This window comes from Cataglyphis hispanica, chromosome 10, assembly GCF_021464435.1.
Source record: "Cataglyphis hispanica isolate Lineage 1 chromosome 10, ULB_Chis1_1.0, whole genome shotgun sequence".
NCBI classification, from domain to species: domain Eukaryota; kingdom Metazoa; phylum Arthropoda; class Insecta; order Hymenoptera; family Formicidae; genus Cataglyphis; species Cataglyphis hispanica.
In genome coordinates, this window is record NC_065963.1 from 4,616,837 (window position 1) to 4,631,986 (window position 15,150).

The 15,150-nt window shown below is 29.6% G+C and overlaps 2 protein-coding genes across 2 annotated transcripts; both read right to left on the minus strand.

Moving 5' to 3' along the window:
* Positions 1 to 5,367: 5,367 nt before the first annotated feature.
* Positions 5,368 to 7,950, minus strand: LOC126852593 (uncharacterized). The gene is made up of 4 exons (XM_050597550.1): positions 7,568 to 7,950; positions 7,123 to 7,304; positions 6,704 to 6,864; positions 5,368 to 6,296 (listed from the first exon to the last, which is right to left on the minus strand). The coding sequence occupies exons 1-4, from the start codon at positions 7,860 to 7,862 to the stop codon at positions 6,095 to 6,097; spliced, it is 840 nt and encodes a 279-aa protein (XP_050453507.1). The 5' UTR covers positions 7,863 to 7,950; the 3' UTR covers positions 5,368 to 6,094.
* Positions 7,951 to 9,580: 1,630 nt separating this feature from the next.
* Positions 9,581 to 12,653, minus strand: LOC126852544 (guanine nucleotide-binding protein-like 3 homolog). The gene is made up of 8 exons (XM_050597451.1): positions 12,346 to 12,653; positions 11,945 to 12,046; positions 11,503 to 11,864; positions 11,035 to 11,416; positions 10,443 to 10,794; positions 10,134 to 10,359; positions 9,876 to 10,047; positions 9,581 to 9,797 (listed from the first exon to the last, which is right to left on the minus strand). The coding sequence occupies exons 1-8, from the start codon at positions 12,356 to 12,358 to the stop codon at positions 9,706 to 9,708; spliced, it is 1,701 nt and encodes a 566-aa protein (XP_050453408.1). The 5' UTR covers positions 12,359 to 12,653; the 3' UTR covers positions 9,581 to 9,705.
* Between the last annotated feature and the right edge of the window lie 2,497 nt (positions 12,654 to 15,150).

Sequence of the window (15,150 nt, forward strand, 5' to 3'; positions counted from 1 at the left end):
TATCTATAATATTAAAGGCAAATGTCTATGTACGTTTATTTTGATTTGATATCAAATGGTCTGACAAACTATTTCTACGATAAGTTTGATATGATTGCATTACCTTCAATCTTTATATTCGAATTTTACAAATATTTTTCAATATTCTTTACAACTTTAATTTATTTGTCTTTGGAAAAAAAAAACACTATTTGATAATATTCAGTCGCAATTTGTGCTACATTCTGTAAATTAAAAAAATCTCTATATGAACATTTGCTTTATATTAGGCACTGTAAATATCAACATACATAGAATTGTCAATTTAAAATTTGTAAAATTGTATAAACATGCTCTGCTTTTGACATTAAATGCAACATGATATTAGATGAAATTAAGAACAAGATTTTGTGAGTTACATTTATTAACATATGTATAAATCGATATATTATAATTTTTTTTTTTATTTTAAACTGAGATTGCCTCTAAGAATTAATCTTAACTTTAAAGAAATAATATCTCTTAAAACATAGTTTAATAGCACAAATAATACTGAATTTGATTAACATTGTTCAATAAAGTAGAATTAATATCCGGCGGCAAGACCAGATACTCAGACATAGTAGACGTGCTTAATCACATGAATTGATTCACGTGAAACAGGATTATCCGTTTACTAACGCGGTATAGAAAAAGTCTTTTCAGAAAGCTTTCTGCCGCAATATTTTACCGCGGACGTTCTTATAGCTGTGTTTTGAAAGAAAGAAAAGAGAAATGAAGAAAATATTTCTTTGCGCAAAAGTGACTTATTCTTTAACAAGATTGTGTCCTGCGACAGTATTTTTGTTGGAAAAAGAGTAAAAGTTTTCGAAGATATTATTGTATGCATCGAAGTGAACGCTATGGACTCATTTGATATGCAAATTTTCAGAAACAATCGTCATATATATATCTTTCTCTCTCCTTTTATCTATGTATATATCTACTTCTCTTTTGTAAAATCTGTCTTTCTCTCCCGCGGGCAATATTTTTCACAGGTTTCATTGAAACAATTGTTTTATTTTCAGCCACACTTACCGACATATCTATTTCGCGATTTAATTTGATTTATCCAAAAATTCATAAAATAAATAAAATATGCTTTACTAAATGTTAAAAAAATAGTACTCTCTTCCACAAAAATAAAATATATTTTTAAATTATATAAAAATATTCGAAAAGTTGTACGTACATTGTGCATCTTCACGTATATTTCAAAATAAAATAATAACTAAAATTACTTTTGTTATATAATATTACTATTGTTATATAAAAGTATTATTTATATATTTTTTATTTATATTGCATTAAATATATATGTCAATATGCGGTACACATTGTATATAAATGCTATTATATAGATTTCGTATTAAAAAAAAATACAAACTTTTTTCAAAAAAATTTAATTATCATGTTTTTTTCAAATATAATTTTGTATAATTAAATTGCAATTTAAAAGTTAATTAAAAATACTGCATTAAAAGAAAACTAATATACAGTATCCACTTGTCATTCTCATAAAACAGAAATCTGATGAAAAAAGTAATAAATCAGTGTCTCATTTTACACGCTATTATATCTAAATTAAAGCAGTAAGAGTCTTGATCGTATTACGCTTTTAATTAAGCAACCTATCAGTAAACTCAAAAGATTTTGAAATTTTCGATCGAGCTCTTTTGAAACATCGGATATTGAAACCGTAGCTTACTATGCGCGTTTGACGTGCTCCAGCTGTTTCTACTTGCGGCAAGTAAAAAATGTTACAAGGTATTACGAGCTGCTGATTCTAAAAAGATAAATATCGACGATAGATGATCTCTCTTTGATCTCCGTGTACGATGCAATCATAATTTATTATGACATACATCTACGTGTTCAAAGAAAAGCGTGATATCGATAGCGTCGGAGCAATCATGTAACGCAGTTGGAGCGATTTACAGGCAATTATTATTGGATGTTCAAAGCACAAAGCGTGACCGCGTTTTTTATAATTTTACTTTTCTTTTTCTTTAATGCCTAAATAACATATCTTATATCTCATATTCTTTTGATTTTCTAATTCTCAATTTACAGATTCATTGTGATTATTTGCCCCAAAAAATATTAAGAAAAAAATATTTAAAATATATTATTAAAGTATGAGAAATGACATGCAGGTTTTTAATTAAAGGCCAAAAAAATGTAAAAAATAAAACAGATGTGATTTATGAAACTACTGCATATCAGCTTGCTTCTAATCCTTATTCCGATGTTTTTGATAATATAAAATCCCGTAAAATATGTATATATTGGAAAAATAAAAATATTTTCCTCTGATTATAAAAATGAAAAGAAATAATATGTATGTTTGTTTTTATTCATATAGTCATAATTGAGAATTGTGTGTATGTAGATTTATTGCACCGAGAAAAGAATAACGATAAAAAGAAAATATTCCATAACTCTTTTGTTCTAAAAAATAAAAACCAGCGAAGGAAACTTGGACAATGCGCAGATTTTAAAATCAAATTGCTCACCACGGTTATTTTTGTTTTCAATGTTCACATTTACTATCAGTTTTAAAATATAAAATTCATCATCGATATTTTGAAAATATTTTGGTCATAAACTCAGAATGAAAATAAAATAAATGCAATCAAAGATTTTGTATATTTCAATTCTAATTTTTATATAATAAATTTACAAGGCAATTGAATTCTATATGCAAAGATTACAAAAAGAATGTGATAATTTACATTCTAAAACTTTATTATACTAAAATAATATAAAGATTATAAATATATTAATCATTTATTAAATACTTTTTTGGATGAAAAGTAGAATTAGAATTAATTAAATAAAAAGAAAATTGAAATATAATTAATCTAATTCTCTAATCTTATCATAGCATTATTTACATATCGCCAGATTTTTATCGTCAGTGAATATATTAATAAATTATCAATTTTAATATTTAGATATTCATAGTAATCGTAAAATAATCCTAATATAGTGTTTTTTTAAATGATATCAGCCACTCTGAAAATAGATGAGTTACACAAATTTCAAGTTCAAACTATCACATTACATCTGATGCTCAAAATATCTGCGGATAAAATGACTGTTGACACTATTAGTCGACAGTATTAGTCTTATAGACAACGACATTATAAAAAAGTAAATTTACTTAATCTTGCTTATAACACATACCCGGAAAATCGCGGCAATTAGGTTTCAGTTTAAAGGGAGAGAAAAGTAACTCTTACATGAAACAACGATGAAGAATGATCTTACGGCCATTGAAAATGTCTTGATATTATATTCCGCAACAGGTTACGCTGTTCCCCCAAGTGTAATCTATTTTAAAGCAGGGATATATCCATGAGATCGGCACGCTTGTGTTCAATTCGAATTCCCATATGTCATGGAAAATTCACCGCGACTATGTTTCGAACATAGAGAAATATGCGAATTACGATAAAGAATTATCTCCCTCAAACATCATTGCAAAAACACTATGGGAAAATTTCGAATGTAGATACATTTCGCGACAATATATACGAAATAAGCGGCCAGCAAACCCAATCAGGGTCGTTCCTTCGACAAAGGACGGCAATCGATTCGTCGTCGATCCTATTAAATGTATTAAAATGCCGATAATTTTCTGTAAAAATCAAGTTTTATGTGACGTTTAACATACGTTCCATTGATGATTATACGGTTTGCTTTATGCTTATTTATTTATGTAGATTTGTCCGTTTAGTCTCAAGTTTCCGTTTACGTCACACATTCCCGTCGAACATATCTTCCGGATAGACGGATAAAGTAAAGGATAGAATGATCTCCAATGCGGAGAGGAAGCGAGCGGAAACACACTCGCTCGTACGACGCGCGGAACGCGACTGAAAGCGCATCGGGAGTCGAGAGCCGATCCGAGAGAAGGAATCACCGGCGAATACGACGTGGCGTCGCGCTCGCACGCGCCCACGCTCGCGCACGTGTCGAAGGGTTCTTGCGAATTTACCCTCTTGCAAAAAAAAAAGAATTATATACATCTTTGTAATGTATTAATACCGTACTTTAAATACGATGCACAAAACCGTAACTTTCGTATTATTTTGAGATACGTTTGGCTGATGTATAATTTATTGAAATTGAAATTGAATTTTTTATTCAGGAAATGATTTTATTCGAGAGAGAGAGAGAGAGAGAGAGAGAGAGAGAGAGAGTATTATATAATATTTAATTTTATGTCAATATATTTACATAGTAATGTGCAGTATAAGCTAACATTATAGTAAAAGAAATTTATATAATTTATATAAAATAAAATATAATTTATAAAAAAAAGAAACACACGAACACATATAACATTACATAAAATATTAAATATTATACTCAACTTACTTACAAATAACAATATTAAATTGAAAAGTATTAAAACAAAGCTAAAAAAAGAAAAAATAATTTTGAAGAGATAAAGTTTTATATGTTGGCATTTATATCTTTGCATTTCATGAAATGAGATATGTATTTGTCGCAATTATAGCTTAGCGGAAGTCTTTAGCGAATCTGCATGTAATTGGCATAGTTGCCGATCTTGAATATACTTGTGTCAACAAGTAGTTGAATTTTATTGAGTTTATCTCCCTTAATTTCGAGTGGTTTACTTTAAACCTGGTCAATTTCAATCAGTTGCAATTTCAACGCGGTTTTAATTTCATCTGTTATCGTCTCTAAATCTTATTCTGAATGTTAATTAATTTTGTAAATTAACGAAGATTATTTTTACAATCTATTCAAATCCAATGTTCTATAAATAACCAAATTTGTTTAAATGCGTATATATTGTTTGCAATCAAAATGAATATAATGCAAATTTAATACATGTTTGCATTTTAATGATGCATTTCAATACATTTCAATTTATTGTTCAAAATAGCGTGAGATGTGATTGAATAATAAATCAAAAGACAACAAGATCAAAATCGCCTTTCTATTATCTTTATTAATTTTTTATTATCCTTATTAAATTGTTACTAATAATAAGGATTAATTTCTCGTTATTGCACTTTTTTAATAATTAAATTTAATAATTCAAAATGCTAATAAAATTGATTTTTTTATATTAATATCAAATTGAAAATTTAAAGCAAACCATTTTTTTTAAATCAAGTCTTCACGCAAAAATAGCGTTACTAAATTTTGCGATATAATTTTTCAATATAACTCTGGTAATTGAATATTGATCGAAATCTATGCTTCATTTTCTTTGATAAATTATTTACTTCGAATTCTGAGAAATTAACTGTGGCGAACTTTGTTAAATTATCAAACGTAATGTGATAAAAAGATGTTTTGTCCCATTGCTTTTACAACATAAAATTATTTATTTCTGCATGCAAGTACATTTCGTGTTTTATGATAATCTTTAACATAGATTTAATAATACCTATAGTATATATTTAAGCAAAATATAATGGAAAATGATAAAGAATTGAATTTATAGTTTGGGAAGTAAAATCGTAGTAATTCTGCATTAAATTTAAGAAAACTAACATTCTATTATAATATAATTATATCCAGCGGGAAGTGTATACATTATTTCTTATGATTTGTAAATTAGATTTTTTTTTTGTAGACACCATTAATAGATCGAAATCATAAAATTCTAGTCACGCGGTGGTCGACATGGTATCATAAATCTCTTGGCATATTCCGACGTGATAGCGTAACGTACAACCCGCACATTTTGCTGCGTATATGCATGGTATGTAGTTAACATTTTGTAATGCCTATGTATTTCAAATGCATTTGTAATTACCGCGAATGCCGCTGTTTATCGGAACGGAAGTGCGATTAAATATCAATGTGCGTTAACAAAAGCTGATAATGTGTTAGATGTATTAAATGTACATACTGGAAATATCAAAAAAAAAAAAATTTTATCATTACTTTACGCAGTCACGAGATGATATATAAAAAATATTAAAAAATTATGCTTGCAAAAATTATAATAATTCAATTCAGCAAATTAGGAGATTTGCTTTGTATAATTGCGTGTAATTGCGTGTCATCATGAGTGCGCAGAACTGTATTAAAATAATCTTTTTCCCATAACTTCAAACGTTTTAGACTTAATACCAGGGAAATATTCCTTTCCATTTTCGTCCACTATGTCGACAAAATCTTTCGCCATTAATAGTTCGAATCCTGCACCCTTTGCTGATTTTTGCGAGATTATCGATGTGAATACCGTGGCTGTCGCCGGAATATTATACTCACGGCCAATGAGATCCCTAAGTCGAGTAGATAAAAAATGCTTGTGATAAAAACAAATCACTTTTTATAATCTTAAAATCATTCTTAGTGGAATTAATTTTGACTTTTATTCTTTTTAGTTAAAAATTTACAGTAAAAATTAAAAATTATAGCGACTTTAAGTCAACTTTAGATCAAAAAGAATCTAATTAAAGATCAAAATTAAATATAAAATAGTTGCGCTATCAAGAGCGATATAGATAAGATAACGAAAAATATATTTTTAATACTATATAGAATGAAAGTTTATATCTAAAATAGTAGTTAAAATCTCTTTTTAATTTAGATTGTCTTAACAGTAGATGAGACAAAATCTTTCTTTTATTCATTTATATTATATAATATGATCTGATAGAATAATATAATATTTCAACATAAACTATACCTGATTTTTAGAATATCTTTTCCTAGGCCATATCCTCGATAAGCGGGGTCTACACTAAGTCCGATAGCATACAGATACTTGTCCACTCCATAATGTTCGTATACTATCTTTGTTGCATCAGATATGATTGCGAATGTATTTTTGCAGTTTTCTGATTTAAACTATAATAAGAAATTATTTATCATTATTTAATTATATTAGTACGCAATCATACGTGGTGCAATAATATAATGCTGAATATTTTGAGTAAAAAAAAAAAATACTTTTCTCAAAAATCTAGAGATATAAAAGCAGAATTATTATTTAGAATAAAGACTTTTATGATGGATTAATATGATAACTTGCAAATAAAAAGATAAAAACACTTATTACAACAATAAAATATATATTTTTCAAAAAATTTAAGAGATTACACTTACTTTGTACTCTGAAATACTATCTTTATGATCCTTAAAATCAAGACCCAAGGCATTCATACCGGCGATTATAGGTTTTCCGCCGTTGGGATTTTCAGTGAAGGCAGCTATGGATATGCCTTCTACGAGTATTAGACGCCATATTGTACTTATATCTTGCACAAATACGGGGTCATCTTTCGAATCTATAAATATAATAAATACAAAATAACAAGAATTCAATATATAATAGAAAATAATCATTTTGCTCCAAGTTCACGTAGAAGAATACCATAAGTAAATATAATTTATATATAAAGAAATATATTATTTTTAATATTATTAAAAAGTAACTTTTATAAAACTAATTTTTTATAATTACAGTTTTTTTCTATTAAATTTGCAAACATAAAAAAATTGTTATGTAAATTATTAAAAAAAGCAAGAAAGAAAATATGATAAAACTTACTCAAACATTGACAAGTCGGTTCATCGGCCAAAAAGTACGCACACATATGTTGGACTGCATCTTCATACCTGTCTTCAGGAATCTCCTGAATCGTGAATTTCATTGGTTTGCCATCCTTGGTCACTTTTTCAATCGATTTCCAAATTTTGGGTGGTTGGCCTGGCGGCTTAACAGGTGGCAATTTTTCCATTGCTTTTTTTAAATCAAATTCAACTTCTCCACTTATTTTTTGCGCATACGTCCGTGTCGAATAACATTTGGTCCAAACGTCGCGGAAACGAAAGATTCTCAACATTAGTTATGCAATGATCTCTGTCCGTTTTTCACAGATCGACTACTATCGACCGAATGATTTGAGTATAATATAATTAAAACATTATCAACACTCCATTACATACAAGCAAAGGATATAACACATACAATGTCACCTTAATGTAAATATGCTATTATCTTTTCCGGTTATCTCGTTTACACAAACGTTTTTTTTAGTCAATACTGATTACCCTAGTTTTATCTTAAGAGCACACGCTTTTTGTTTGCTTGATGTGGATATCTATTGCGAACTACAATTATATTACAACTATTTCTCGCTCTGATGACTTTAAATGGAATAAAAAAATATAAAATAATAGTTTATATATAGTAGTTATGTATATTAAATAAATATAAATATATAAGCTGCACAACAAAAAGCTAACAAAAATAAAATGCGAAAATAATTTTATGTTCTGTTTGTTATTATAAATTATACTATTTAGACATAATACATTTTATTTATTTAACATAATTTATTTGGCAAATAAGCAAGTTTCTATAATATTCTAGTTGAATGTAATGATGTAAATTGATTTATAATATGTAAAACAAAATAATCAAAAATTTATTTTTATGTATTATATTTAATTATGCGTATTCTGTGCACATTTTATATAATTAATAATATTATAATAATTAATATTTTTTTATAAACGTTGCCTGTCTCCTCATCTAGTATTCCTTTTTATAAATGTATTTTTTTGCAATAGTTAGCTGATATACTGCATGGGAAACAGCTCAATTACAAACATTATATATCTACTTCTTATCAATGTACAATAGTTCTCCATTCCCTTTCCGCAAATTAATATTATCAGATAACTGCATAATAAATGTATATGTATATGTAAGAAATAATTGCACACACGAATCGACAAATATACAATTCAAATAATAAAAAACAATTAATATATAATAAAACGTGGAATAATATATGAATTGTCAAATCAAATAATTTAAATGATAAAAAATTGTGATGTACCGTTTATTAATAACAGTTCAACAAACAAACAGTCTTTTTTTGAACATAAGAAAAAGATTAACCGTTTCTCATAGTTCTTTTGATACTGAATACGTGTCTTCTTTGTTGAATTGTTTAATCAATTAAAAATTAAAATTATTAATTCTAATCAATAAAAAATGCGACATACATAACATTAGGTGTGAAATTATTTCATAAAGCATTATATATTTGGTATAGAAGATAATGTTTCTCTCTCTCTTTCTCTTTCTCTTGAAGTGATAACAAATCGACTGGCACATAGCCATATGTAAATCCGCCGTCTCGTCATTCGAGCAACAAGATTTGAGCTAGCAAATGATAACAGAAAACGCTCTATGTATTCTCTCAAAACGTGATAATTTTCTACAAATAGCGATACCGAACAGTCCGTACAATTAACTCCACGATTAAAGGTTCCTAAAGATTTGTATCAAAGCGATATAAATATAAAAATATATATATTTAATTTAATATGCATACATCCATTCAAGCGCGAATAATTTCTTGCGTGTTACTATATCATTATTCATTATTAAATAATTTATACGTCTAATACTTGAGAAATTTTTTAAAATCTATTAAATTTTTAAAAAATGCTAATTTAAAATCAATAACTTAATTTAAATTTTTTAAATTTAAAATGGAAAAATATTATAAGAGGAAATAGGGCTGTACTTCTATTTAACAGAATAATCTTTGTTATTTACATTTTATAGTGAATATATATTACATATACATACATCATTATATAACACATATAACAAATATATATGTATACATATACATTCATAATGTATAATGCATAAGCAATGATAATATCCTATGTAGCTGTAAAATCTGCATCAAAGTCATAATCATCAGAAGTAAACTTGACATCTTCAAGCTGTCCTGCAAGTTTGGCAGTGGCTTTTTCTGAAAATCAATAACATTTACAAGCAATTAATATTAAACATTTAGGTTACAAACTCTTTCTTTTCCTTCTATCCGTACCTCTTTTCGCTCGTTCTTTCTTTTCTTTCTTGAATTCAAGTTTTCTGAGTTTATTCAATTTTTGATTGCCTTCAATCTCAAAAAGTGGATCTGGTTTCTTCTTTCTTTCAGCAGATACATCTTTCTTTGTATCTTGCAACTTTTTCTTTAATTTTTTCTGTACTTTAAATTCCTAAGAAAATATCGATTAATTATTACACAAAATAAATTTAAATCAACGTAACATAATGTTAAATTATTGATATATTTGCATCTTACCGATTCTTTTTGGATTTCGATCTCCATTGCCGATGTGACAGGCCCCGAACTGTCAATTAATACAGGATTTGCGATAGTGGGATTATTTGAGGAATCCGTCGTAAAATTGTCAAGCATCATTTTTTCCTCTGCGGCAAAACTTTCAATGTCAAATTCTTTAGCTATTTGACTGACAATTTCGGCAGATATATGACAAACCGGTTGTTCAGGTGGCACCGTATAATACCTTCAAAAAAATGTAAATCTCATAAAAAAATATATATATATATATATATATATATATATATATATATATAGAACATAACAAACCTAATTTTTCCAGAGTTCCAATCCTCAAGAATACTTCGCGCGGCGGCACGCGCGTCAGGTACTCCGCCTTTCCTATACTTTCCCATCCTTGCTGCTTTCATTGCGAAAAATTCATCTGGTGTAGAAAATTCTTGCATATTATATAATTCCATTATCTGTTGCCGTGAAACTCTTTTTAAAATTGCAGTCGCCGGTGTGAAAGGATCTTTCAATGCTTGAATCTTTACTGCATTTTTTAGAGCTACAGACATGTCATCAGATTTTTCGTCTGATGTAGCAAACACTATACCAGGAGAATCAAGCAGCTTAATTTTAGAGTCTAATTGAACAACTTGCATCGTTTTTGTTATTCCTGAAATGATTGTGAAGAATAGACTAATTCAATAATGTGCATATAAAATATATTACTGATATATACAATCCAAAATTGATGTAAAATGTTTCATATAATTTGGAAATAATTATGAAAAGAATTCACAGAAAATAAATAAATCAAAGTTTTATAATAATACAATGACCAAAATAAGACATAAAGGTTAGAAAGAATATGCAGTCAATGTAAAAGCTGTGTATAGCAAAAATAACTAAATACCTGGTACATTTCCCACATTACATGCTTTGTTGCGTTTCAAGGAATTAATAACACTAGATTTTCCTACATTTGGAAGACCAACAACTCCAACTGTAATACTTGTTTTTACATTGTCACTATTTCTGCAATAATTTCCAAGTAATGACAAGAGTAATTCTGCACCAAAACATGTATTGCTTTGTATCATAGATTCTGTTTTTTTTCCTAATTTTCTCCTGCCTAATCGTTTTGCTTGATTCTGTGTGGACGATTTAAATGCTACAGCCGGTAAACTAACTCTCAAATATTTTAACCATTGGTCTAAATTTTCTCTAGGAATCAAATCTGCTTTGTTTAAGACTAGTACCAATCTTTTATTTGCAGATTTAACTGCTTCTTCTACCTATAATAAAAAGTCAGTTAGTAGTGATCTATTAAGTCAGTTAATAGTGTATCCATTTATTTTTTACAGTAATTTTGAAAATTTACCTCTTTACATCGTGTTCCCAGTGGATCACGAGCATCCATAATTTCAAGAATAATATCGGCTGCATCCAAAACCTTTTTGAATTCCTTATAATATGCTTTAAGTGAGTTTTCTTCCTTAGTAATAGCATTTTTAATTTGATCTCGAGCAGAATCTACTTGCATGGATTCATGTGCTAATTGCTTATTCTGAGCTTGATTAACCAAACCTTTGAGATCACTCTTTGCAAGTTGTTTTTTCTCACGCGCAGCCTCTTTCTGTTTCTGTTTTTCTTCTTGTTGTTGTTTTCTCATTGCCTCAATTTCCTTCAGTATATCCTCTTTAAAAGGACACTGATTTGGTATTTGCATCATCTTGGATTTTTCTGAATGAAAATAAAATTATGTTTATTAAGCAATTGTAAATGCAGACATATATATTTGAAAAATTGGTTCATGAACTTACTTTTAGAATGCTTAGCCTGTTTCTTTATTTTTCGATTATGATCGCGAACTTTTTTCTCAATTTTATATCTCTTCCGCGCTGGCATACGCTTGCTTGGTTTATCTAAGAATAAAAATATTAAAATAGAAAAAAATTCTTTAGGATATATTATAATATATATTGCATTATAATATATTAAACTTTAACAAAGATAATAATTAATTTGTATATCATATTTATATACATTTCACTAATTATTACTAATTATTATTAATTATAAAAAGTTAGAATTAGTATGAAAATTGGAATATAAAAAAAACTTTATTGCATAAATTATGTACATAACCTTTACAGATTATCTTATCCTTTTATAAAGTACGCAAGACTTTACGCTTTTAACAATAGATTTTACAATAACTTACTGCGAAGTTTCATCCTTGCGCGTAATGTTGTTAATTATCGTTAATTGATAATTAGTTTGCGATTACAATAATCGCGATCTTACTACACATATATATCAGTGCATATATAAATAATCACGTGCACGTGATTTTATTTTTTTGTTTAGACCAGTCCCCTTATAAACAGCTATTCAGCACAAGATTTCTAGATCTTATCCATCAGTTGAAATCTCAAATAATTCTGTCTTCTATCGTGCACGTGGTTAAACGTTAAACTACACCATTGAAGAAAAAATATAAAGATAAGGGAGAAACAGAAAAAAACGTGGTTGCGCCGGACGTGACGTAATAAAAGTATCATCCAACTCGACTATCGATATCAGCGAGTCGAAGAGATTTATGACGTACTTCAAGTATAATCGAAAAAAAACTAGAATATAATAATCTTATGCATTTTTCAAAATTTAAACAGAATTTCTACTAAATTCACTCATTTCTATTCTCTGAAATACGCGACTTGGAGAAATTCATCCTTTCCATTTTTTTTCCTAGATCGAATGCGAGATGGTATCAACCAAATGGCAATTATCCTTTCGGATGGTGAAAGGCACGCTTATATGCATATGAAGATTCGCACACTTTCATTTTGTCTTAAAGGCGTTCGTTTGATAAAATAGAGACAAGGACGTCTTGATGGCCGCGGAACGAAATAGAAATTCCCGTAAATCATTTCACGCGCAAAAAACTCATCGATGTTGTTTCATACATTTTACTTGAACAATAATATCGTATTTTTCCTTTTTTATTTTTAACATTAATATATAATATAATATAATTAATAAATTAATATATAAAATTAATAATTAATAAAGAATATAAAAAAAATATTAAGAAAATTATTAATGAAAATTAGAAGCTAACATTCTACATAAATTTATGTTATTTGCGGTTTAGTTTTTGAGTTGCAAATATTTGAAAAAGTTATTAATTATAAATATTAAATAGAAAATTTTTTATTTGAAACATGATTTGAGGGTTTAAATTGATTTACAGTTTTAATTTGAATGTATTCGCGAATAAAAAAAAATATGCGGAAGGCAAATAAAAAACATGTGAAATCGGATAAGAAGAAATCCAATTTCACAAATTAAATTTTCACTTTCTTCGTATTTCGACGTATTCGTATAAAAACTATCATGCGAACGAGACAATAAGGCGTGAAATACTTTTTTCTGTTTTTGTTCAAAATGCACGTTCGAAATTGGCGCGCATTCTCCCTCCGCGAATGAACGATGGATCGAATGGACCGAAATCGAATAATGATGAGGACGAGAGGATAAGCGGGAAGAGGGACAAGCGAGATTCGGGCTACCGTCGAACGGTGGCGTTTGCGCATCCGTCACGGCGACTCATTCCTATAATGGCCGCCGTCTGGCGTTGTCAGTGAGTGTGCGGGTACTTGTCGAAGAGCACAGTTGCCCTTACGACGTCGGATAGCGTTCGGATTAGTCACGGAAACTCGGGTGATACGAGAACGGTGACAGTTCAGAGTGCGACGCGAATGAGCGATGTGTCGTGTCGTGTCTTGTCGCGGTTGATTCGCGCCGGCGGCGATTTAAAACAAGCGACTGGATTTTGTATATATAGTGGTGTGTGTGCTACCCTTCTCTCTCTCTCTCTCTCTCTCTCTTACTATCTCTTCTCTCGTCTCTCCCTCTTTCTCCCTATCCGTCCAACCGTCTGTCTGTTTACCCGAAGCATCGACCGCGACGAGTGTCAACGACTCATCCGAAAATCGGTGCGTAGATCTGCCCTCTCTTTACCCATCTCTATACCTGTCCTGTCCCTTCAAGAAAGCGAGATGAAACGCCGCTGATGCAGCAACACGCTTCGCGCGGCGGATGCGCCACTGACGCAACGGCGTCGTCGCTGGGAGCTTCCTCGCTTTCTCACCGTCGAGAGATAATAAACACGTCGGAATAACAACGTGCGCGAGTGAAGAAACGGCCGTTGTTTTTTTTTTCTTTTTCTTTTCGGCTTGTCGACAGACGCTACGATTCTAGGATCTAAGAAAACGGGAGTCACTGCATTCGGCAGGATCGCGGATCCTAAATCTTCCTCGTACGGTTCAAGGGCATTCTAAAAGCATCCGAACGTCACGAGTGCGAACGAGCGGACGGTGCAAAACGACGCTTTCCACGCGACGCCGCGCGAGAGCTGTCAGCGACCGTGTCGCAAGACTTTCCTCTGGTGTTTTCGTCTCAACCCTCGGGATACACGCGCGAGCTTTCTTGTACGTGACGAGAGAGAGAGAGAGAGAGACGCCGAGTGTTACAACGTCCCCTTCGATGCATCGTAAGTATCATTTTGTCTCTGAGTTTTTTTGATTCTCATTAATTTGCGACGTTAATATTATCTTCTTTCAACACAAACGATGTAATCGACTTTTCTCCTCTATGTTAATCATTGGCAGTAGTTTTGAATAATCGTAAAAAATTAGAAAGTTTTGACAAATTAACTTCCTCAAGATAGAAAGAAGATGATTTTCGTTTTTATTATTATTGATATCTCTTGACATTTTTGATGATTCATCGTGTCTTTATTGCAATTTTTCATATTATTTACATGATGCCACATAGATGTCACACAAATTAAAACTATTAATATAAAATTTACTTATTGTTAAAATTAATTGAAAAATATATGATTTTTATTAAAGCTTAATTTTTGACAAATATTTTATTATATATCAGACATACAATTACTTATTATACAAAAATTAATGTATGATCATTTTTGTTGAGAAAGAATTAACTGCAAATTAGA